At 46.3% G+C, this 18,060-nt stretch overlaps 1 protein-coding gene across 1 annotated transcript; it reads left to right on the top strand.

Moving 5' to 3' along the window:
• Positions 1–36: 36 nt before the first annotated feature.
• Positions 37–16,161, top strand: Jmjd6 (Bifunctional arginine demethylase and lysyl-hydroxylase PSR). The gene is made up of 7 exons (XM_077693796.1): positions 37–272; positions 4,931–5,145; positions 6,001–6,153; positions 7,682–8,026; positions 9,109–9,297; positions 12,407–12,579; positions 15,555–16,161. The coding sequence occupies exons 1-7, from the start codon at positions 179–181 to the stop codon at positions 15,622–15,624; spliced, it is 1,239 nt and encodes a 412-aa protein (XP_077549922.1). The 5' UTR covers positions 37–178; the 3' UTR covers positions 15,625–16,161.
• Positions 16,162–18,060: the final 1,899 nt, after the last annotated feature.

Raw genomic sequence — 18,060 nt, 5'->3', positions numbered from 1 at the left:
TAGCCATTTGTTTCAGTTTCTGGCCACCAGGGCGTTCAAAAATCAAAGCTGGCTCCCTAACGAAAGTGACACTTACCGTGCGCGCAATACCTCCGCCGTTGTTTGCGAAAATCCGCCGGTCAAAAATGCGTTAGGGTAAGAAAAAGACAATTTCAGATGCAGTTGAAGTGCCGGAGCTATGGATAACGAGGCCAATGGCGCTGAAGATGCCGTACGGCTCGAGCGGCGGGCCATCAAGCGTATCATCGACGCCAAGCTCAAGGCGAGGCCAGGTACGGACGCACGTTGGTCGCGCTGTACTGCAGCGGTCCTGAATTTTCATGTACAATCATCCGAAAAACGTAAAAAAACGCAGTATTATTGAGGCGATCGAAATGCTGGTCGGCGGTGCCGGTAGTAACTCTGAAACACCTTGTTGCCGTGATCATTGTTGCAGCGTCCATGCGGCTGCAGTGAGCACATGCAATACCGTTATTTTGTCACCAACCCAGTTCGCTGCTTGTAAAGTGATCTTTCAAGCCGTTTTCAAGTCGTAGATGAAACAAACGCTTCTACAGCTGGCCTTTGGTATGCACGAGAACAATATTGAGGGCTCCTATTCGGGTATCAGAAACTAATAAAACCGTTGTTCCAACGAACGCGCATTGCTTTGTGAACCTCAGAAACTGTAAGGTCTCAAAAGCGCTCTACCGGGAACAGTATTAGTATAACCGCGAGCTATTGTTTGAAGCCGGTGCTTGGTACTGTGCCAGTGCCCTTGGAAAAGCTTTCTTCGAGACTGGTTGGCTCCAAACCAGCGAACTTTGCCAGTGCGGAAAGGAAAATTGCGATCGGTGTGTTTCGTCACGCTGTGATTTTTTTGCTTTCGCCATTGACGACGGTTGTAGTGCGTTAAGTTGCCTCACTCGAAGCGTTAGCTTATTCAGTTTCTTTCCCCTGTAGTTTCGCTAGTAGCTAGTTAATTTTGTCCTACCCCCGCTTAAGGTATAAACCTTTTACGCTAAAAAAAAAAAAGCATTGCTTTATTACTCGGTTGTGAAAAGGGACCAGCGCTCAAGGGCTTAGCTGGCGCCGCCACTGAACTTTTGTGTTTTTACAACTCATCGAAATACTTTCTTTCTCTTTCGTTTCTGCGCTTCTGCAGCTGTTGCGTTGTGGTTCAAATGCGGGCCAAACAACGGTAGGTACGATCCGCCGAGAGATCGGCTGAAGGTCCTTCGTCAGTCGCACCCTCAGGAGCTGACAAAAAACGGGAATTAAGCGTTGACGCATTCTGTGATTAACCTGCCCTGTTTTAAACCTCGTAAATCCGACGATCCCCTGGGGTTGCCCGCGTGGTGTACCGCGGATTTCCGTCTGTACGGATGGAAACGCCTTGTAATGCGTATTTATGAGCGGAAAGGCTGGGGTACAATAAATGGGATGTCTGGCAGGCTGGCTTTACAAACGCAGCAGTTCCCAGCATGCCTCGAAACAAATGACAATGCATGGCCTTTAAAACAGCCTGCCAAGCAGAACTGCAAGCTCAGCTTTTCTTTTCTTTTTTTCTTGCACTTATATGCTTATGTGAAGTTCACGCTAGCTTGCACCTGTTTCCTGTCGTGAGATGTTTCCGAGTGGCCATGAAAATTGCTTACGTTCGCTTGTCAAATTTGATGTATATGCGACTCAGTTTGGGTGAAACAGAAAAAAGGGTGTGCATAAAAGTTAAAAGCAAGGGCTATGAAAACTCGACAAGAAAACATTGTGAAAACGTCGCCTCCTTTACTGTTTCAAAAAGTGAAAAGGGCAATGATGAAGGCTTCGAGTCTTAGTATGCGTGGTTTTTTTTCGTCATTGTTTTGTAATACTGTGTCAAGTAGTGGCCATCTAAGCTGCATCGTCGTCGATAAAATTGATTAAATTTGTTTAACGTTACGTGTGTACCGCAGATTTTTTATACATTGAGTTTCTCGAATGAGTGCTGGCATGTGAAAACGGAAACACTGGACATGTGAGAACCTCTGTTCAATAGCAATGCTTCCGGGAGTGACTTGCCTTCTTGGAGACGTGTCTCACCCCTCTACAAGATCAATTTCAATAACATGGAAAGGCAGGCTAGTTGGTTTAAATTCGTGGTGGTAACCGTGCACTGCACAGGGACAAAACGAGATGATACATCTGTGCTGGCCTTCATGTCTTTTTATTTTGTCATTTTATTGTGTGTGCAAAAGTTGCTGCCTTAAGACCAATTTTGCTGTTTATAAGCTGGCACTAGCCGAAACCGGTGTCTGTTTGAAGTTCAGTTATGTGGGTTGTTGATAACCTTTAAATTTCAATTATTACATCATCATCATCATCATTCTATCTACGCCCACTGCAGGGCGAAGGCCTCTCCCATACATCTCCAACTATCCCGGTCCTGTGCTAACTGTGACCAATGTATTCCCGCAAACTTCTTGATCTCATTTGCCCATCTAATGTTCTGGCGCCCCCTGCCACGCTTGTCTTCTTTAGGGATCCACTCTATTACCCTTAATGACCAACATTTGTAATGTTTTTGCATTACATGCCCTGCCCACACCCATTCCTTCTTCTTCCTAATTTCTACCAATATTTCCTTAACACGCGTTGTTCCCTGACCCACTCCGCTCTCTTCTTGTCCCTTAATGTTACACCTATCATCTTCCGCTCCACTGCTCGCTGAGTCATTCTCAATTTAAGCTGAACCCTTTTAGTGAGCCTCCAAGTTTCTGCCCTGTAGGCGAGTACCGGTAAGATGCAGCTGTCATACACTTTCTTCTTCAGGGACAATGCTAGGCTGCCATTCATTATCTGAGAATGCCTGCCGAATGCACTCCACCCTATTCTTATCCTTCTAGTTATCTCTGCCTCATGGTTGGGTTCCAGGGTCACTACTTGGCCTAAGTATTACTAATATTACATTAGTGTTATTAAATTATTATTACATATTACTGTTAGTACAAAATAAGTGATATTAAACTATTTTAATTAAATTGTTATTATCACAAATTACTATTATTACATATTAAATTATGACATAGTAGTAGGTTATGTGATCCCCCTCCCTTTCTTAACAAGGAAACGTGCCTTCATCTGGAAAGCAGAGTGGTGGTTGTGCCGCAAAGAGGCATTCCTGTCAAAGCAACGTAGCGCAAGTTTTTGTGCAGCGCTTTGCAACTTTCTGGGTGAAGCTTTGTTTTTTCTTTCTCTGGAATGTGCAATCTCTGTTGTTTATGCCAGATGTGTAAGGTTAATGGGATATTAGGGGTTGTTGTATTTGTTTCAAGTCTTGGGAACTTTCATGGGAGGCGGTTTGTTGGATGCACTTCCAAAAAAAAAATAGAATGTACCTAAAGGTGGATCAAACATATCCAAAGAAGTTTTTTGCACAATACTTGGGACGTATTTCTAGGCAACTGTAAGTTATGTGAACCTAACATAAACGAACTAACGTGCTTGAGATAGACATTGGTCGGGTCATGATAAGATACTCAAAACCTTCTGCTACCCCGACTGGGTTAAACTTGTGTGGGCACTTGTGCATGGTCAAGCTACAGAGAAGTGTCCTCCAAACTGAATGTTTGTCTGCTGGCTTTAAATTCTGCTCGCGTGTTTTACATAGTTGTTGTACACCCAAGTCTAGCAGCAGTAGTAGTAAGGTGAATTCAAACATGACAAACATTAGAGAACATTGACAGCATGCGTGTGATTCGTCTGCTGCTCATTTGTACTACTACATTGATGCAGTTGCATGGGTATTTGACACACTTTTAGGTCTTTCAAACAAAGATTATAACGCAGGTACATGTCATAAAAAGATATCGGATTAAAGTCACCCGGGGCTTGATGTCTATGCTCTCTTTTTATTAATGACGAAGCTGTTTAGCAAATCGCAATTTTTCGTGTCCACAGTTAAAAATACCAAGAAATTGTCGAGCGCGTGCATGTGATCGCGGGCCTCGCGGCGACCGCCCGGCAGTTAACAAAACCAAGAAAGGGCCTAGCGCACGGGTGTGCGTGCATCACGATGACCGCCCAGCGTCCCCTGCGTATGTTGGTCAAGCCAAGCATACCCACTTAGGGAGATTGGCCAAGATTGGCAAAAAAAAAAACACCTCCAGCATTTACTGTAATCGTGGTAATATTTGCTCGGAACGAGAAAGACATGTCATATCGTATGCCCCTCCATGGTGATGTCCAATGATTATCACTTCCAGGAAATAAAAAAAAATGAAAGAGGCTCACACTTATAGCACCAATGATAGAGGAAAGGTCGTTTCAGCAGCGAAGAAGAAGTAAATTGGCAGCAGTCGTGGACTTTAATTAAACCTTCATGATGGTCGTGCACACAGCTTCACTACCTTCAAGTCTTACGCGTTAGTGTGAGCTTCCTTTTTGTTAAAGGTTTTGTAAACTTTGGCGCAGTTTCTCAACGGCAGGCGACTTTGCTCGTAATGGTAACAATGTTGGCCTTCATGATGGGTGGTGACACTTTCTTTTTCTTAAAGGTGACACGGTAAGTACAGCAAGAGTGCTTTCGGGCTCCTCCAACAGTCTTCGTGAGTGAAGCATCGTACCGCGGACAAAACACTGTGTCGCAACTTTACGGCATGACTATCGTAAAGGTTTTTTTTTTTTTTGTTACGTCAATAACAAGCAAAGCACTGCCCCTTGAATCTGATCCGTGTTCATTTGTCACCCAAGTTGAAGTTTAAAATCGCATAACTATTGTAGCGCGTTTTTTTTTTTTTTTTTGGTAATGACTGCAAGTAGCAAGGCACTGCATTTTGAAGCTGGCACATGTTTATTTGTCAGCCCAATAAGTTTGAAATTGAAAATTTGAATTTCGCTTTGTACAGGCACTGTTCTTGTATTCTGCGTGGCATTGCCCTTAATGGCGACTTCCTTGTTTGTACGGCTTTTCCAGAGCTGTTTGAGCAGGAAGGCGATGGCTGGAGCAAGCTGGGCTACGCGAGCAGCTTCAACATGGAGCCCGGTTCGTTGCGGGACGACGTGGAGCGGATCCACGTCAGCCGCGTCTCTCCCGACGAGTTCATCGAGAAGTACGAGAAGCTGTACAAGCCGGTCGTCATACAGGGTGCCACGGACAACTGGAAGGCCCAGTACAAGTGGAACCTGCCGGTGAGTTGGTGCCGGCTGAGGCTCGGATTGGGCAGTGGGAGGGAGTTCCCTCTCGCACTTGTGGTGTCTCAATGAATGAGCGCAAACTCACCTAAATGTCAGTGCTGTGGCCGTCTTTAATACAACAACATGTTCTGTATCCACCGCTCAAGAGTACAGTCTTTGCCGAAGGGTACGTGTCAGGTTGGAAGGGAAGGTACCCAAGGAGCTAGACAGCAGCATTGATGTCCCTTGCCCGAGATCCTTGAGTCCTAAAGTCCCTCTCCGAAATACAGGTACACCTGGATGTAACGAACCTCTATGTCATGAATTCCTGTACCACTGCGCTCGCACGCCGCAGAAAAAAAAAAGAAACACCCACGTTTGTCATCTTCCCTGTTTCAACCCGATTCTCAGCGGTGGTGTCAACAGAGATGTTGTTAATCGCACTCACACTGGAGTTGAGGCATTAATTTGCGTTCTGTGGAGTAGAGTTTGGAACGTCCAACACGCGTCATGCTTAGCACAGACAAGTACCGCCACCCCGCAGAGCCCGACGTAACCAGTGACGGCGCACTCACATGGTTGCCTGCATGCGTGCCTCTTTAAAGAATGCAACTTATAGGCAGTAAATTTAGCAACCGAGCAACTTTGGTGTTTCATTTCCCTAGTGGAGTAGAGAAGTACAATGGTATGCAGTTACAGCAAACTTGACAGTCATGCAGAGTTTGTGATAGGTTGGTACACACTGTGATGGTCGTTGCACGGTACAGTTATAAATAGTACCTTGTAATGAGTAGGTTCTGCACTACAAGGACGTTGTAAAGGGTCAGAATTTATGTACAACTCTGTGTTCTCCGCCGCCTTCCTCAACAGAGGCTGGCCAGGAAGTATCGCAACCAGAAGTTCAAGTGCGGCGAAGACAACGACGGCTACAGCGTCAAGCTCAAGATGAAGTACTTTGTGTACTACATGGAGCACAACCGAGACGACAGTCCCCTGTACATTTTTGACAGCAGCTTCGGCGAGGTGCGTACTGCTGTTCCCTGCTGTTCTTGCGTGAGCGGTGAGCTGTGCGCTTTACATAGAGCAGTGAGTGTGAGCGGTGAGCTTTACAGAGAGACCTTTGACTGTGAACCCCACAGCAACATTTTAAGTTGTCGTCCAATGCGCTTGACTGCGCACTTGGCCGTTTGAATCTATGCGGAACATTTTCAACCCCTCTGTTTTCAGTGACAAAATTGTTTAGAGCAGCGGTTCTCAAACGTGGGTGTGCTGGGGATCCCTTCGGGGTTTGCAAAAGAGGTGGCAGATCCCACGTTGGGGTGTGTTGATGTGCATTGGGATGTCGCACAATTTGTTCATGCAATTAAAGTCTAAAGTTGTCTGGCTTCTTTGCACAGCTGTAGCATCGTGCAGAAAGCCAACTTAAACCTTGTACTATGCAGAGAAGAGGCCTCTCTTTTTGCCAAAACTTGACAGAAGGTAGTGGGGAAAAGGGAGGGGGGGGGGGGGGGGGGCTTTTACAAGATGCTTTTCAGATCCCTCAAAGGCCCTTGTGAACGTGTTGAGGTCCATGGACCTCCATTTGGGAATCGTTTCTGCAGTGGAAAATAATTATGCTATATTAAGGTGGTTTAGCACTGAGGTTTCACTGTTCACATTTACGTACAGGCTGTGCTTTTGTTTTCAGGGTTCAAGGAAGAAGATGTTGATGGTAGGCTTGTCTGAACTTTTCTTTCTCGTAGCCCATTTCGCTTGAATCCATAGCCAGCTTTTAATTTCGTTACTTTTCCACTCTTCTTCGGCAGTGCTTCTGCTGGAAGTTCGAAATAACTTAGTTATTACACATCAAGTTACCTAAACGATAAATCCGCTGTTGCTTTATAGCTATTGTGGTTTATTACATGCTAAAACACAGTAAGGTTGTCACTCTGATTTGTAATTTTTCCTTATGTGCGGCATACTTAAAGGTTGAGGTCAAGATGGTTTGTTAACGCCCTTCAAATGCAGCAAATTCAGTTTAAATTAGTTCAGCCAGTGCTGGGAGCTTTATGTCTACACTCCCTTGCATCTTTTTTGGTCAGAAGCAAATGCAAACTAAAAGGCTTCTGTTCAGATGCAAACCGAATTAACATAAGAACATGGGCTTTCAAAGGGACAGTATGCTCATCCCATTTACTCTCGTAGCACCCTCAATACTTCCACCTTTTCTTCTTTGCACAGTGAAAAGAAAAAAGATAGTGTAGCTGGGGAGATTCAGATGTTGAGAGCTTCCTTGCACACACTCCACGAAGAGTTCCGTGCTCACATTTTACGAAACCTCCGGATAAGAGTTAAAGAAAAAACAACACAGGAAGAGGGCTCTGCTTTAGACTAGCCTTGGTTTGGAATGAGCTCCTGGCGCACTACTGCAAAGGTTAGACAAGATATCAAGGAGGGTGGAATGCAATGCTGGGAACTAACGTTATCGTCCGTCACTTCGCCCGCTGAATCGAGGGTGCAGCGACGCGAACCCCGCTGATGGTTCAACCCCTCATGATGTGACGGAACGCAGCACTCGCGGCGGGCCAAGCTGCTGGAGGACTACCAGGTGCCGGGCTACTTCACGGACGACCTGTTCCAGTACGCCGGGGAGGAGCGGCGGCCCCCGTACCGCTGGTTCGTCATGGGCTCAGCCCGGTCGGGCACGGGCATCCACATCGACCCGCTGGGCACCAGCGCCTGGAACGCCCTGGTGCACGGCCACAAGCGCTGGTGCCTGTTCCCCACGCACACGCCCAAGGAGATGCTCAAGCTGCGGCCCGAGGACGGCGGCAAGCAGGGTGACGAGGCCATCACCTGGTTCCGCCTCGTCTACCCCCGCACCCAGCAGGCCTCCTGGCCCAAGGAGTGCCGGCCCGTGAGTGGTGGCTGACTTTTCGGGACCCTTCCGGCATACAGTTTCATGCTACTATACACTAGAGGGAAATTTGGCGCCACTGTCTGGGGAAGCCACGCTTCGGCGAGTGTTCCGTCATGTACCGGCCAGGCACGTTCCACTTGTCCTTGGCATGGCTCATGAACAGGCTGAAAAGTTGCGTCTGGCTGCAAAAAAGCAACAATATTGCTCTAAAGGATTGTTGAAATTGGTTTTGTTATTATAAAATTGAACTTCCAGAAAGATAAATTTGTCAGTGATTATTTAGAAGCTTTATGCACGATTCAGAAGAAAAAAATGTCACTTTTCTGGCTTCGAGAGCAAAAGAAGCCACATGGCTAGCTAAGCCAAGTAGGCGAGGAGCGTCGCTAGCTGCAATGGCGCCGCCCATGGCGGCCCGCGATTGCGCCGCCAGATTTCCCTCTGGTGTATATTAGTATGAAACTCTATGCCTTCCGGTAGCCCTTAAGAGTAAAAAAAATGGGTTCTTGGAGGGGGCGATCACACCACTGTTATCTGAAAGGGATACCTGCCGCATTTTCGCGCGCATAATCCGCACCAGAAATGCAAAAATTTTAGTAGCAAAGTAGGGGTGCGGATAATACGCAGGGTGCCGCTTAGTGCCGCTTTACGGCAATGCGCATTGTGCCGTGAAGCTCCTACGCAGTAACACTGACTAAGCCTTCCGTGGCAGCGATTGCACAAGACATACAAGGACAAGGGAAAAAAAACAAGAACGAGTGCACTCTAACAACAGAATTTAGTGAATTGTGACTTTCGCCTTGCAGTCAGTGTGTTCTACTTGCTAAATATACGCTTTTTCTGTCTACATAGTATGCAGTGTGTTGCTCAAGCAGTAGCTGTGGTGCAACCTTTCCTGTATCAAAATGTGCAGGCAATACACGAGGATTATTTTTTCTTTTCCGGCGGGCTGAAAGTGTGGGTGCGGATTATATGCTGGGGCGGGTTATACGCGCGAAAATACAGTATAATGTCTCAACAAAGCCTTTGTTTTTGCTTCGGAGCGAACTAAGATGTCTGTCTTTGGTTCCCTCGGGGCGCAGCTGGAGCTGGTGCAGAAGCCCGGTGAGGTGGTCTTTGTGCCGGGCGGCTGGTGGCACGTCGTCCTCAACCTGGACCACACCATCGCCGTCACGCAGAACTTCTGCAGCCGCACCAACTTCCCCATCGTCTGGCACAAGACCGTGCGCGGACGGCCAAAGCTCTCCAGCAAGTGGTACGAGGCCCTCAAGGTACGAGTGAGGGGAGAGCGAGCCCTGTCTACTGGCTGCCTCAAACTCTTGGATCATGGGGAGTTAAGGCCCAACCACATGCACGCGTAAAACCGACGTACTCGCGCAACGACGTAAACCGACGTAAGCGCGTAAGGAACCGGCGTACTCCGGCGTACGCGGAATGCATTGCTACGCGCTTGTTACGCCCAAGTTAGAGCCCGCCAGACATCGACGCAAACTTTCGGGCGCACGGGGTTGACATAGACCTCTGGCGGTGATGTTATCTGGCATAACAAGACAGCAAATTCATAAATAAGCTAACTTTACTATTCATCATGCGATAAAACGAAGTAATTTGTAAAATACGGGGAGCAAACAACCGGACAAAACATGCGAAGCAACGAGCAACTATGAGAGAAAGGCAGTTTATGCCAAATGTAGCGGAGGGTTTTGTGCCTGCCAAGTATGCATACTAATCCTCAACGTTTTTTAATGTCCCAAGAACTGTTTTAGTTTATTCTGTATTAAATATACGTACTTTTGTAAGAATAGGCTTTATTTGTTTTATTTGAGTTACAATGTAGTTGAACTGGTCGCCACAAAGCTGAGTCCAGGGTAGTCGAGCCACACTGCACGGCGCATTGGTTTCTGCGCGCGTTGCGGCGATATGTGGTTACTCACCCTCTCCGACGTCGTTGGTCGGCGTAAAGGCTGTGGCGTATGTCGCCGCAGGCGTGCGTCGTTGCGCGAGTACGTCAGTTTTACGCGTGCATGTGGTTGGGCCTTTAACCCTTTGATGCGCAATACATTATTGTTTTGCTTAAATGTGTGAGAACTTCTTTATGATCTAAAAGGCTTTCTGACATCACAAATTTGAAGTCAGAAAAAAATTTGGTTCATTAGGACGGACACTAGGACGCACTGGGAAACACTGGCTGGCCATATATCACTTGAACAAGGGAGCTACCTTGATCAGCGTGATTTATGGTTCAAGTGACTACGATAACGTAAAGTTTGTATTGCTATCGTTTGTAATAACAACATGATTGCACAATTTCGGTTACGTGTCACCAGCCCATGGAGCCACCCGGGCTCGTTGCGACTTGACACGCATAAACAATGTTGTTTTAGTGCATGAAAGTAAGTGCTGCCCTCTCCTATTTAATTTTTAGAGGTCTCGGATCCCTTGTCTGTCGGTAGATGGTGTTAAATGTAAAAAAAAAAAAAAGCCACCAAGTGTGAGAGAAAAAAAAAATATTGCTTGAGTGGTTGCTCCTGAGCACGGAGCAAGAATAAAATAGGAGGGGAAACTGAGCTTCTTGGGGCAGCCTGATAACGTCACAAGCACTTGGTGAACGTCAAGTTTCCGGCATCTGGCGGCAAGCGAAGAAAGTGCGCGGTCATCGCCACGGCTGGCGCGCGTTCTGTTCGCGCTCGTCCAGTCCAACCCGGCTGCAGCATCGCGTCGGTATTTCGCCGGGCCACCGAAACATTCCGTGGCCGAAGCGAGAGTGTGTGCGCTCTTCTGCGCTTCCGTTGGCTGAAGAGCTCGCCTTCGCGATTAATTTTTGGTCAAATTTATACCGGCCGGTACGGGCGAATAAAAGGGGCATTTGTTTTCATGCGTAAGCAATCTTGCGCAAGCCGCAAGACCAAAATACAAGTCTGTAAACGCAAAAAAAAAAAAATGTAAAACTCGTAAACGCCCGGCATTTTCTCGCATGCGATGCACTGGAAGCGAGTTCAGTGCACCGGCCAATTTATTCGTTATGCGACAGTGCACTGAAAAGTGCCAGCATCAACGACGTTGCGGGACGATGACGCGCGCGCTCCGTCCGAGATAAACGCGCGTTCCGTCCCCGCGTCGCGCAGCAGCTCGAGCGCATAGCGATTCGTGCCTTGTGGCGAATGCTGCAAACAACAGACATGCTTTTAATACATTCAACCAGGTGCCGCTGTCAAATTGTTCGCTGCCGCTGCTGCGGAGCTCCGTAGGTCGCCGTAGTTATCATTGTGACATTATCTCGTCGCTCGATCGCGCAGGCCGCAATGAGCGTTTCCTCTCCTATATATTCTTGCTCCTTGCTCCTGAGCAACACGGCATCAAAGCGTTAATTTAAGGGGCCACGAAGACAAAATGCAATGAAGTTCACAAGTGCGGATTCTTGGGCAAGTTTGTGTGGCGATTTTGACGAATTCATAGTGGAAAGAACGAGGACAAGAAAGAGGACTCATCGCAAACTTCTCGTACAAACAGTCGAGGTATTAAGGAAAATGAATGAAGCAGTGGCAACTTTCCGGCCGCTTTCCTGCGAATCGACTGACACATCGCAGAATCTTGTTTTGTGCGATTGCCGGTCGTTGGCGTAAGCCACCATCGAGAAGCATGACTGGGCAGTTGTGGTGGGGCCTTTAGTTCCGTATGGGCGGATCACTTGAATGCTAATGTGCAGTTTACACTCTGATAACTGCTTGCCCTTAAGAAGACCCTCCTGCCCATATTTTTATTTTTTTATTTTATTTATTTATTTATTTATTTATTTATTTATTTATTTATTTAATTGTACCCTCCAGGCCGGAGGCATTGAAGAGGGGAGCGGGCTTTACAAACAAGGTTTGAGAAAATGAGTACAGGATTCAACGTTTTCTGAATAAGCAATTTTAACTGTTAGCAGAGTTGGACACTCAAGCTTGATGAAGAGGCTACAGTGTACGTATCAAAATTAATCTTAGTATGCAATGCTAGCTGGCGAAAGACACAAAAACAGAAAAAAGAAAAAGAAAAACCTGAAAAGGGCACACTTCAGAAGTAATGTTCACTAGTGCAGCACAAAAAAGCACACCTTGCACTTTGGTGATGAATGACCCTGAAAGATGTAGTGTAGTAGAGAGTTCGCTGTAAGAGTAAAAAAGGTATTAAGATGCATTCACTTTTGAACTACAAATAGTATCCTTCTAGAAAACGTCCTGCAGATGTTCTGCACAACCGTCTTCCTTCTCGCTGATCACCGAGCTTGTGTGTGTGGAGTTGAAACGTGTTTATAGATAGAGACACGAGTTGAAATAAAAATGAGCTTGGCCGTTTGTGTCGCTCTCTTTTTTTCTCTTTTCACTGGCAAACCACCAGGAGCACAGGCCGGAACTGGCTGCCATAGCCGACAAGATTGACGTGTCCCGGGACTCCGGTGTGGCGTCCGACAGTTCGTCTGGGTCCAGCTCTTCCTCAACGGACTCTTCCTGTTGTTCCAGCTCCGACGAAGATTCGGGCAAGGGCAGCCTCAATGGCTACAAGCGGAAGAGGTATACCCCTCCTTACTGGCCACGCAATTTTGCGGTTCCGGAACTAGTGCTGACCTAGGTCATGCCCTCACCGGGATGCGATTTTCCGTTTCATGAACTGTACAAAAATGGCCCCTTTTTCACACAAAAAAAAAAAAAAAATTTTATCACTGCACAGAACTCTTCTCTCTTCATCTTCGTATCAAGTGCAGGCACGCTCACTTCAAACATGTCAGATGACGATAATGGCACACGGATCAATAATATCTCGCCTGAGCCAGATAGAAGAGTGGTGCTTGCTAGCCATGCCATTGCCACTACGGGTACTCCACCTTCTCTTAGAAGGGTTACCAAGCTTATCAAACAAGCAACGGGAAAACTTGGGCGAGCTGGTTATGCATGTTGAACCACAGCGCAAACGACAAGCAAGACAGGACGATAGCAAGAGGACACACGAAGGGTCGACTTGCAAACGAATTTTATTTCCTCCAAAGGCGCCAAATATGACGAAACACATGCAGGATGCGAGCCGCTGTCTGAAGATTGTTTGCCGCGTTATGGGCAGAAACTTGGACGTGCTGACTCGAGAAATCTTGGAGATCTGAAATTGAACGCCCGGGTGAGAATTGCATCAGTGTAGCCTCAATTGCACTCACGAAGAAGGAGATAGACTATCTTAACGAAACATGTGCCGATAATGGTTAGTTATGGTCATGGTTAGTTGTGGACACGTGCTGTTGATGGTCATGCTGGTTTTTCATGTGTTTTTTTTTTTTTTTCATGTTTTGTTTTCTTCAGTTTCGTTCATATTTGGTGTCGTTGGAGAAAACAAAATCCAGTTGTGAGTCAGCGCTTCGCGTTGTGTCCTCTTGCTATTTGCCCTGTGTGTCGTCGTTTGCGCTGTGGCTCAACATTATCAAACAAACCTCGTTCAATCGACTGCCGCATTAAAAATCCGCCGCAAATACGCTAATGCAATAGTGCATATCGCGCTGACGTCTCCCCTTTTCTGTCTTTCATTTCCACCTGTCTCGCTTTGCTTACCCGTGCTCTGTTCTGACCCAGCCTGCCGATGGCCGTGATTCGCTGGCACACGTACCTCGGTGGCCGCATCTGGAATTTCCTTCGTATCTATTGGAGGCTTGTGTTTGTAATTCCCTGGCAGACCTGCGACAAGGTACGCAGCGCTGGAAATTAGCGGTGGCAGCAGGCGCTGGGAGGAACGTTGACAGGCACCTTTACCGCCATCTCTAGGAACTACCGTGCTACACCATTAATTATGCTGTGTGCCTAACAAAGTGGCTCACTTTTGTCGATGTCCAAAACGTTGCTTAGGCGTGTGAAAACTTTTTTATGATCTAAAAGGCCTTCCGACATCACAAATATGAAGTCAGACAAAAATTTGGTTCATTAGGACGGACACCAGGACGCACTGGATACTGGGAAACACTGGGCACTGGCTGCCCATATATCACTTGAACAAGAAAGCTGACTTGGTCGCCACGATTTATGTTTCAAGTGCAGACAAAAACAAAGAGTTTGTACTGCTATCATTTGTAATAACAACAAAATTGCACAATTTTGGTTACCTGTCACTAGCCCATGGAGCCACCCAGGCTCAATGCGAGTTGACACGCGTAAACAATGTTTTTTTTAGCACACAAGAGTACGTGCTGCCCTCTCTTCTTTAATTTTTGAAGGTCCGGGAACCTTTGTCTGTCGATAGATGGCATCAAATATCGAAAAAATCTACAAAGTGCGAGAGAAAAAAAATATTGTTTGAGTTGTTGCTCCTGAGCCACATTGGGCATCAAAGGGTTAAGGAAACACTGCGTATGTTGCGTGCGTTTTGTGGCTGTGGGGCCTTTGGTCTGTAGGAGACTGATGTGATGAACTGTAGACATTTCAAGGGAAGGAAATGAAGCAAATATTCAGGTTATATATTGAAGTGCGTTTACTCATCGGCTTCTTGCTACGCCTCAGTGCAGCATGAACTTTGGCAAAGGCTCACGTAGTTACGTAGCCGTGGAACCCAGAAAGGTCGTTCTTTCAAAAATGCAGACGGTTCAGCACCATTGGAAAGGCTGTCACAGTTCTTGTGACCATGCAGTCCTTCGTACGGTTTTCACACATCGGTGAGACAAAGTTTGGACACAACAAGGGCTCAAGTGAATGGCTGTGGCTTTCAAATGCACGGCACCTGCCTTGTCAGAGTATGTGATTCCTTTATGGGTGGGAAGTCGCGGACCTGTGAAAATGGACCTTCAAGCCACCAGGTCATTTCCAACACCTACACAGTATCCATACAGCTTTGATGTAGGGTGTATATTAGGGCAAAAAGGGAAGCTAAAGCCTGAAATTCACCTTTCAATTAACCCGCCATGGTGGCTCAGTGGCTAAGACATTGTGCCGCTTGAGCTTGAGGGCGTGGATTCGATTTCTAGCCGCAGCGGCCGATTTTCTGATGGAGGCGAAAAGCAAAAACGGCCGTGTTTACGAGATTTTGGCGCACGTTAAAAGATCCCCAGGTGGTCAAAATTAATTTGTAGCCCTCCACTACGGGGCGTGCCTCATCGCCTGCGTTGCGTTGGCACGTTAAACCCTACAATCAATTATCAATCAATCAATCAACCTTCTGATTAATTTCTTAGTGACACAGCAGAAACGTGCTGAATGATGTGTCTTTATAAAATAGACGCATCAGAAGTGCATCGCTACACTTTCACACTGCTCTGAACAAGTCATAGCTTGCCACTTCAAAAAACTTGAGGTAGTGAAAGCAGTGTCACACATATCTGGTCATGTCTGCTATCGTGTGAGACTTCTGTGTGGCTTTCCCCCTTTGCGAGTGTTTGCTCGTTATTCCAGTTGCCGTGAGGAGTTCAAACACTGTTGCAGTTTGTCGACAGTTCTTGTTCTTCATGGTTACAGTGACAGGCTCGTGATGCTTGTTCTCATCGGTGTTCCAATGCTTGTTCATTTTCCTTTTCTTGCAGGAAGCGCTCTTCAAGTAGGGAAGGCCGTCACCACTCGAGGGATCACAAGCGGAGCTGCAACAGGTGCTGAGGAAGTGCTCCCCTAGGATGCTTGCAGCTACGTCTGTCATGCCAAAAAAAGAGAGAGAAACCACGTGGAGCGAGAGCTGTGTTCTTTGGAGAAGAGAGAAGAATGCCAGTGTGTGTGTGTGTGGTGACGTGGGGTGCTGGCAGGGCAAGCGACACCGCTGTCATCGAGAGTTTCATCCATCGTTGGTTGGTTCTGGAGGGTAGTAATTTTTAGGATTTTTTTTTTCTCCCACCCACAAAGAGAAAAAGTTATTCGTATTCATGTTGGAGGGGACTGAAGGTCAGACGAGTGCCCTCCGTTTTTCTGTTGTTTTTTTTTTTCCCTCACATTTTTTTATTCGTATCCATCACGTTTACCGCCCGGTCTAAGATGCTCGACCCTACGTAATTTTCATAGATTCTTTTTCGTCACTCTTCAACCCCGCATTATTTATGGCTCACTACCTTGGCCATTCATGTTCCTTTTCCGCTGATGCTGCCATTCTCAAAGAGTTTGATCTTTGTCTCATTGTTCAGAATAATAAAGAGCTTCAAAATATTTGTGTGTGTGCATGCAATTTTGCAAAATAATTTTCAAGTGGACAGGCTGGTCTTAGAGCTATTCTTTTTATTTACTAAGCAATTTCTTAATAAAACTGCCCAGCATTATGGAGTTTTTTGTGTGCTGATTTTAAATCTGCAGTTAGATGTTTTGCAAGTTGTATATTTTTTGAGAATGATTAATTGCCTTTTTTGGGCCCCAATTATAAAATAACCACGCCATACAGAGTAGCGATTATCCCGTGGCGATGCGGACAAATGACTACAGAATACAGCGTTAGAAGAACTTTTTTGATTTGGCTAGTTTTTGTCATTTTACAACACATTGAACTTCACTCCTTCCGTGCTCTGCAAGAAATGGCTGACAGGTGGTGTCAATTGAACACAATCATAATTTTCGAAAGCTTCCATTAGAAAAATTTGTTTCCAACATTGCATTCTCCAAACAGTTAGGTACCGGAAGAAAAAAAATTGCAGTTGTACCTGCTCTGGGTGCCGAGATATCCGAGGGTGAAATGCTAGCTTCGTATTGCAAGAAAAGTGCCATTTCACCATCGAATTCCGCACGAACTGAGCTGTAGAGTGCACTTTAAAATGCTATTTACAATGAAATATGGTGCCTCTTGATGCGGAAATTTGCAAACTGATAGAAAAATGGCCGTGGATGTCGAAAACGCCATAGGTCAGAAAATGGTTTTTTGGCCGTTTTTCGGCCCCAAAAATCTGCCCCTTTAAGGAGCCTTGCTTGGAGCAGCCATCTAGCAGGGTCAAGTAGTGACCAGTAATATGGCATTTGTGCTGGGCTCCGGAAGGAGGTAAGAGGAAATTTTACGCGAGATTGCTGCCAATCATTTTTTTAAGGACACGATATTAAAGGAAGGCCTAGATTTCAATTGCTGAGGTATCGGGGATCAAAAGAATCTGCCTTTGACCACATCCTCAAACCCTCCAGTTATTGCCCACCAGTGCCACAAGATTAAAACAAAACATTTCAAATGATAAAAGGATGCGTTCAATGTCTATAATTTAAAATATAATGCACGAGGCATTACAAATTTTATCTGTGGAGTGAAAACGCTGAATTTTCTGGAGTAATAATCAATGCATACACACTCCATTTTGCAGGAACAAAACCAAATACAAAAGTCATAGTGGTGCAACAGCACGAAAAGACTGGACAAAGAATGGAAACAACACAAGTGCTGACTAACCGATTTTTTATTACGTAGTGAAAACATAAGGACGGCTGTGCATATAGCAGCCATGACGTTTACATCACATGATTATACAGCAATCACAGAGCTCAAGATTTGTCCAGATAAGCCACTTCGTCTGTCTGCACTGTTTCACCACTATGAATCTACCAACTGGCCCAATGCTACTCTCTGCAACTGCCTTATTGTGGAGGAGGGAAGCAAAAAGGGAGCGAGAGAGAGATTAAACGTTTATTATTAGGAAAAAGGAGGTGGCGTGATTGTCTTAGGGGTGGTGCCCTCCTTCCAGGGCCCCAGACTCTTCTGCTCCTCTCCGGGCTCGAAGAATTAAGTACTTCTGAATCCCGAAGTCGGAGCTGGCCAGAGCTGCCTCCCATAGCGCGACCGTTTTTGTGGGGTTGTTTCCTGAAGGCCAGATGATAGGGCAGGCCCATGTTGCGTGAAATAAGTTGGAAGGGTTTCCGCATTTATTGCATGCATCTGTGTGTGTTTGAGGGAACATTTTGGATAGCCGGGATTTGTTAGGATAAGTGTTCGTCTGGATTTGCCTCAGCGTTTGAGCTTCTGCACCAGAGAGGTTCTTGTCCGGGTTGGGCAAAAGGGCTCAATCACCTCTTTGGACAGGGAAAAGGGAGTTGGTGCCATGGGTTAAGGCCTATGCCAATAGCAGTTCTCGATCCTAG

Source organism: Haemaphysalis longicornis, unplaced genomic scaffold (assembly GCF_048455015.1).
Source record: "Haemaphysalis longicornis isolate Haplotype H1 unplaced genomic scaffold, Haemaphysalis longicornis Haplotype H1 scaffold_12, whole genome shotgun sequence".
Classification (NCBI taxonomy): Eukaryota; Metazoa; Arthropoda; class Arachnida; order Ixodida; family Ixodidae; genus Haemaphysalis; species Haemaphysalis longicornis.
This window is presented reverse-complemented; position numbering and strand designations above follow the sequence as displayed.

What these genes read in the sequence shown, in the direction of transcription:
- Jmjd6 (XM_077693796.1), top strand. Translation starts at nt 179, where the DNA reads ATGGATAACGAGGCCAATGGCGCTGAAGATGCCGTACGGCTCGAGCGG. An exon ending in AGTACAAGTGGAACCTGCCG is followed by an intron (nt 5,146 to 6,000) that starts GTGAGTTGGTGC and finishes CTTCCTCAACAG; the next exon opens with AGGCTGGCCAGGAAGTATCG. An exon ending in GGCCCAAGGAGTGCCGGCCC is followed by an intron (nt 8,027 to 9,108) that starts GTGAGTGGTGGC and finishes CTCGGGGCGCAG; the next exon opens with CTGGAGCTGGTGCAGAAGCC.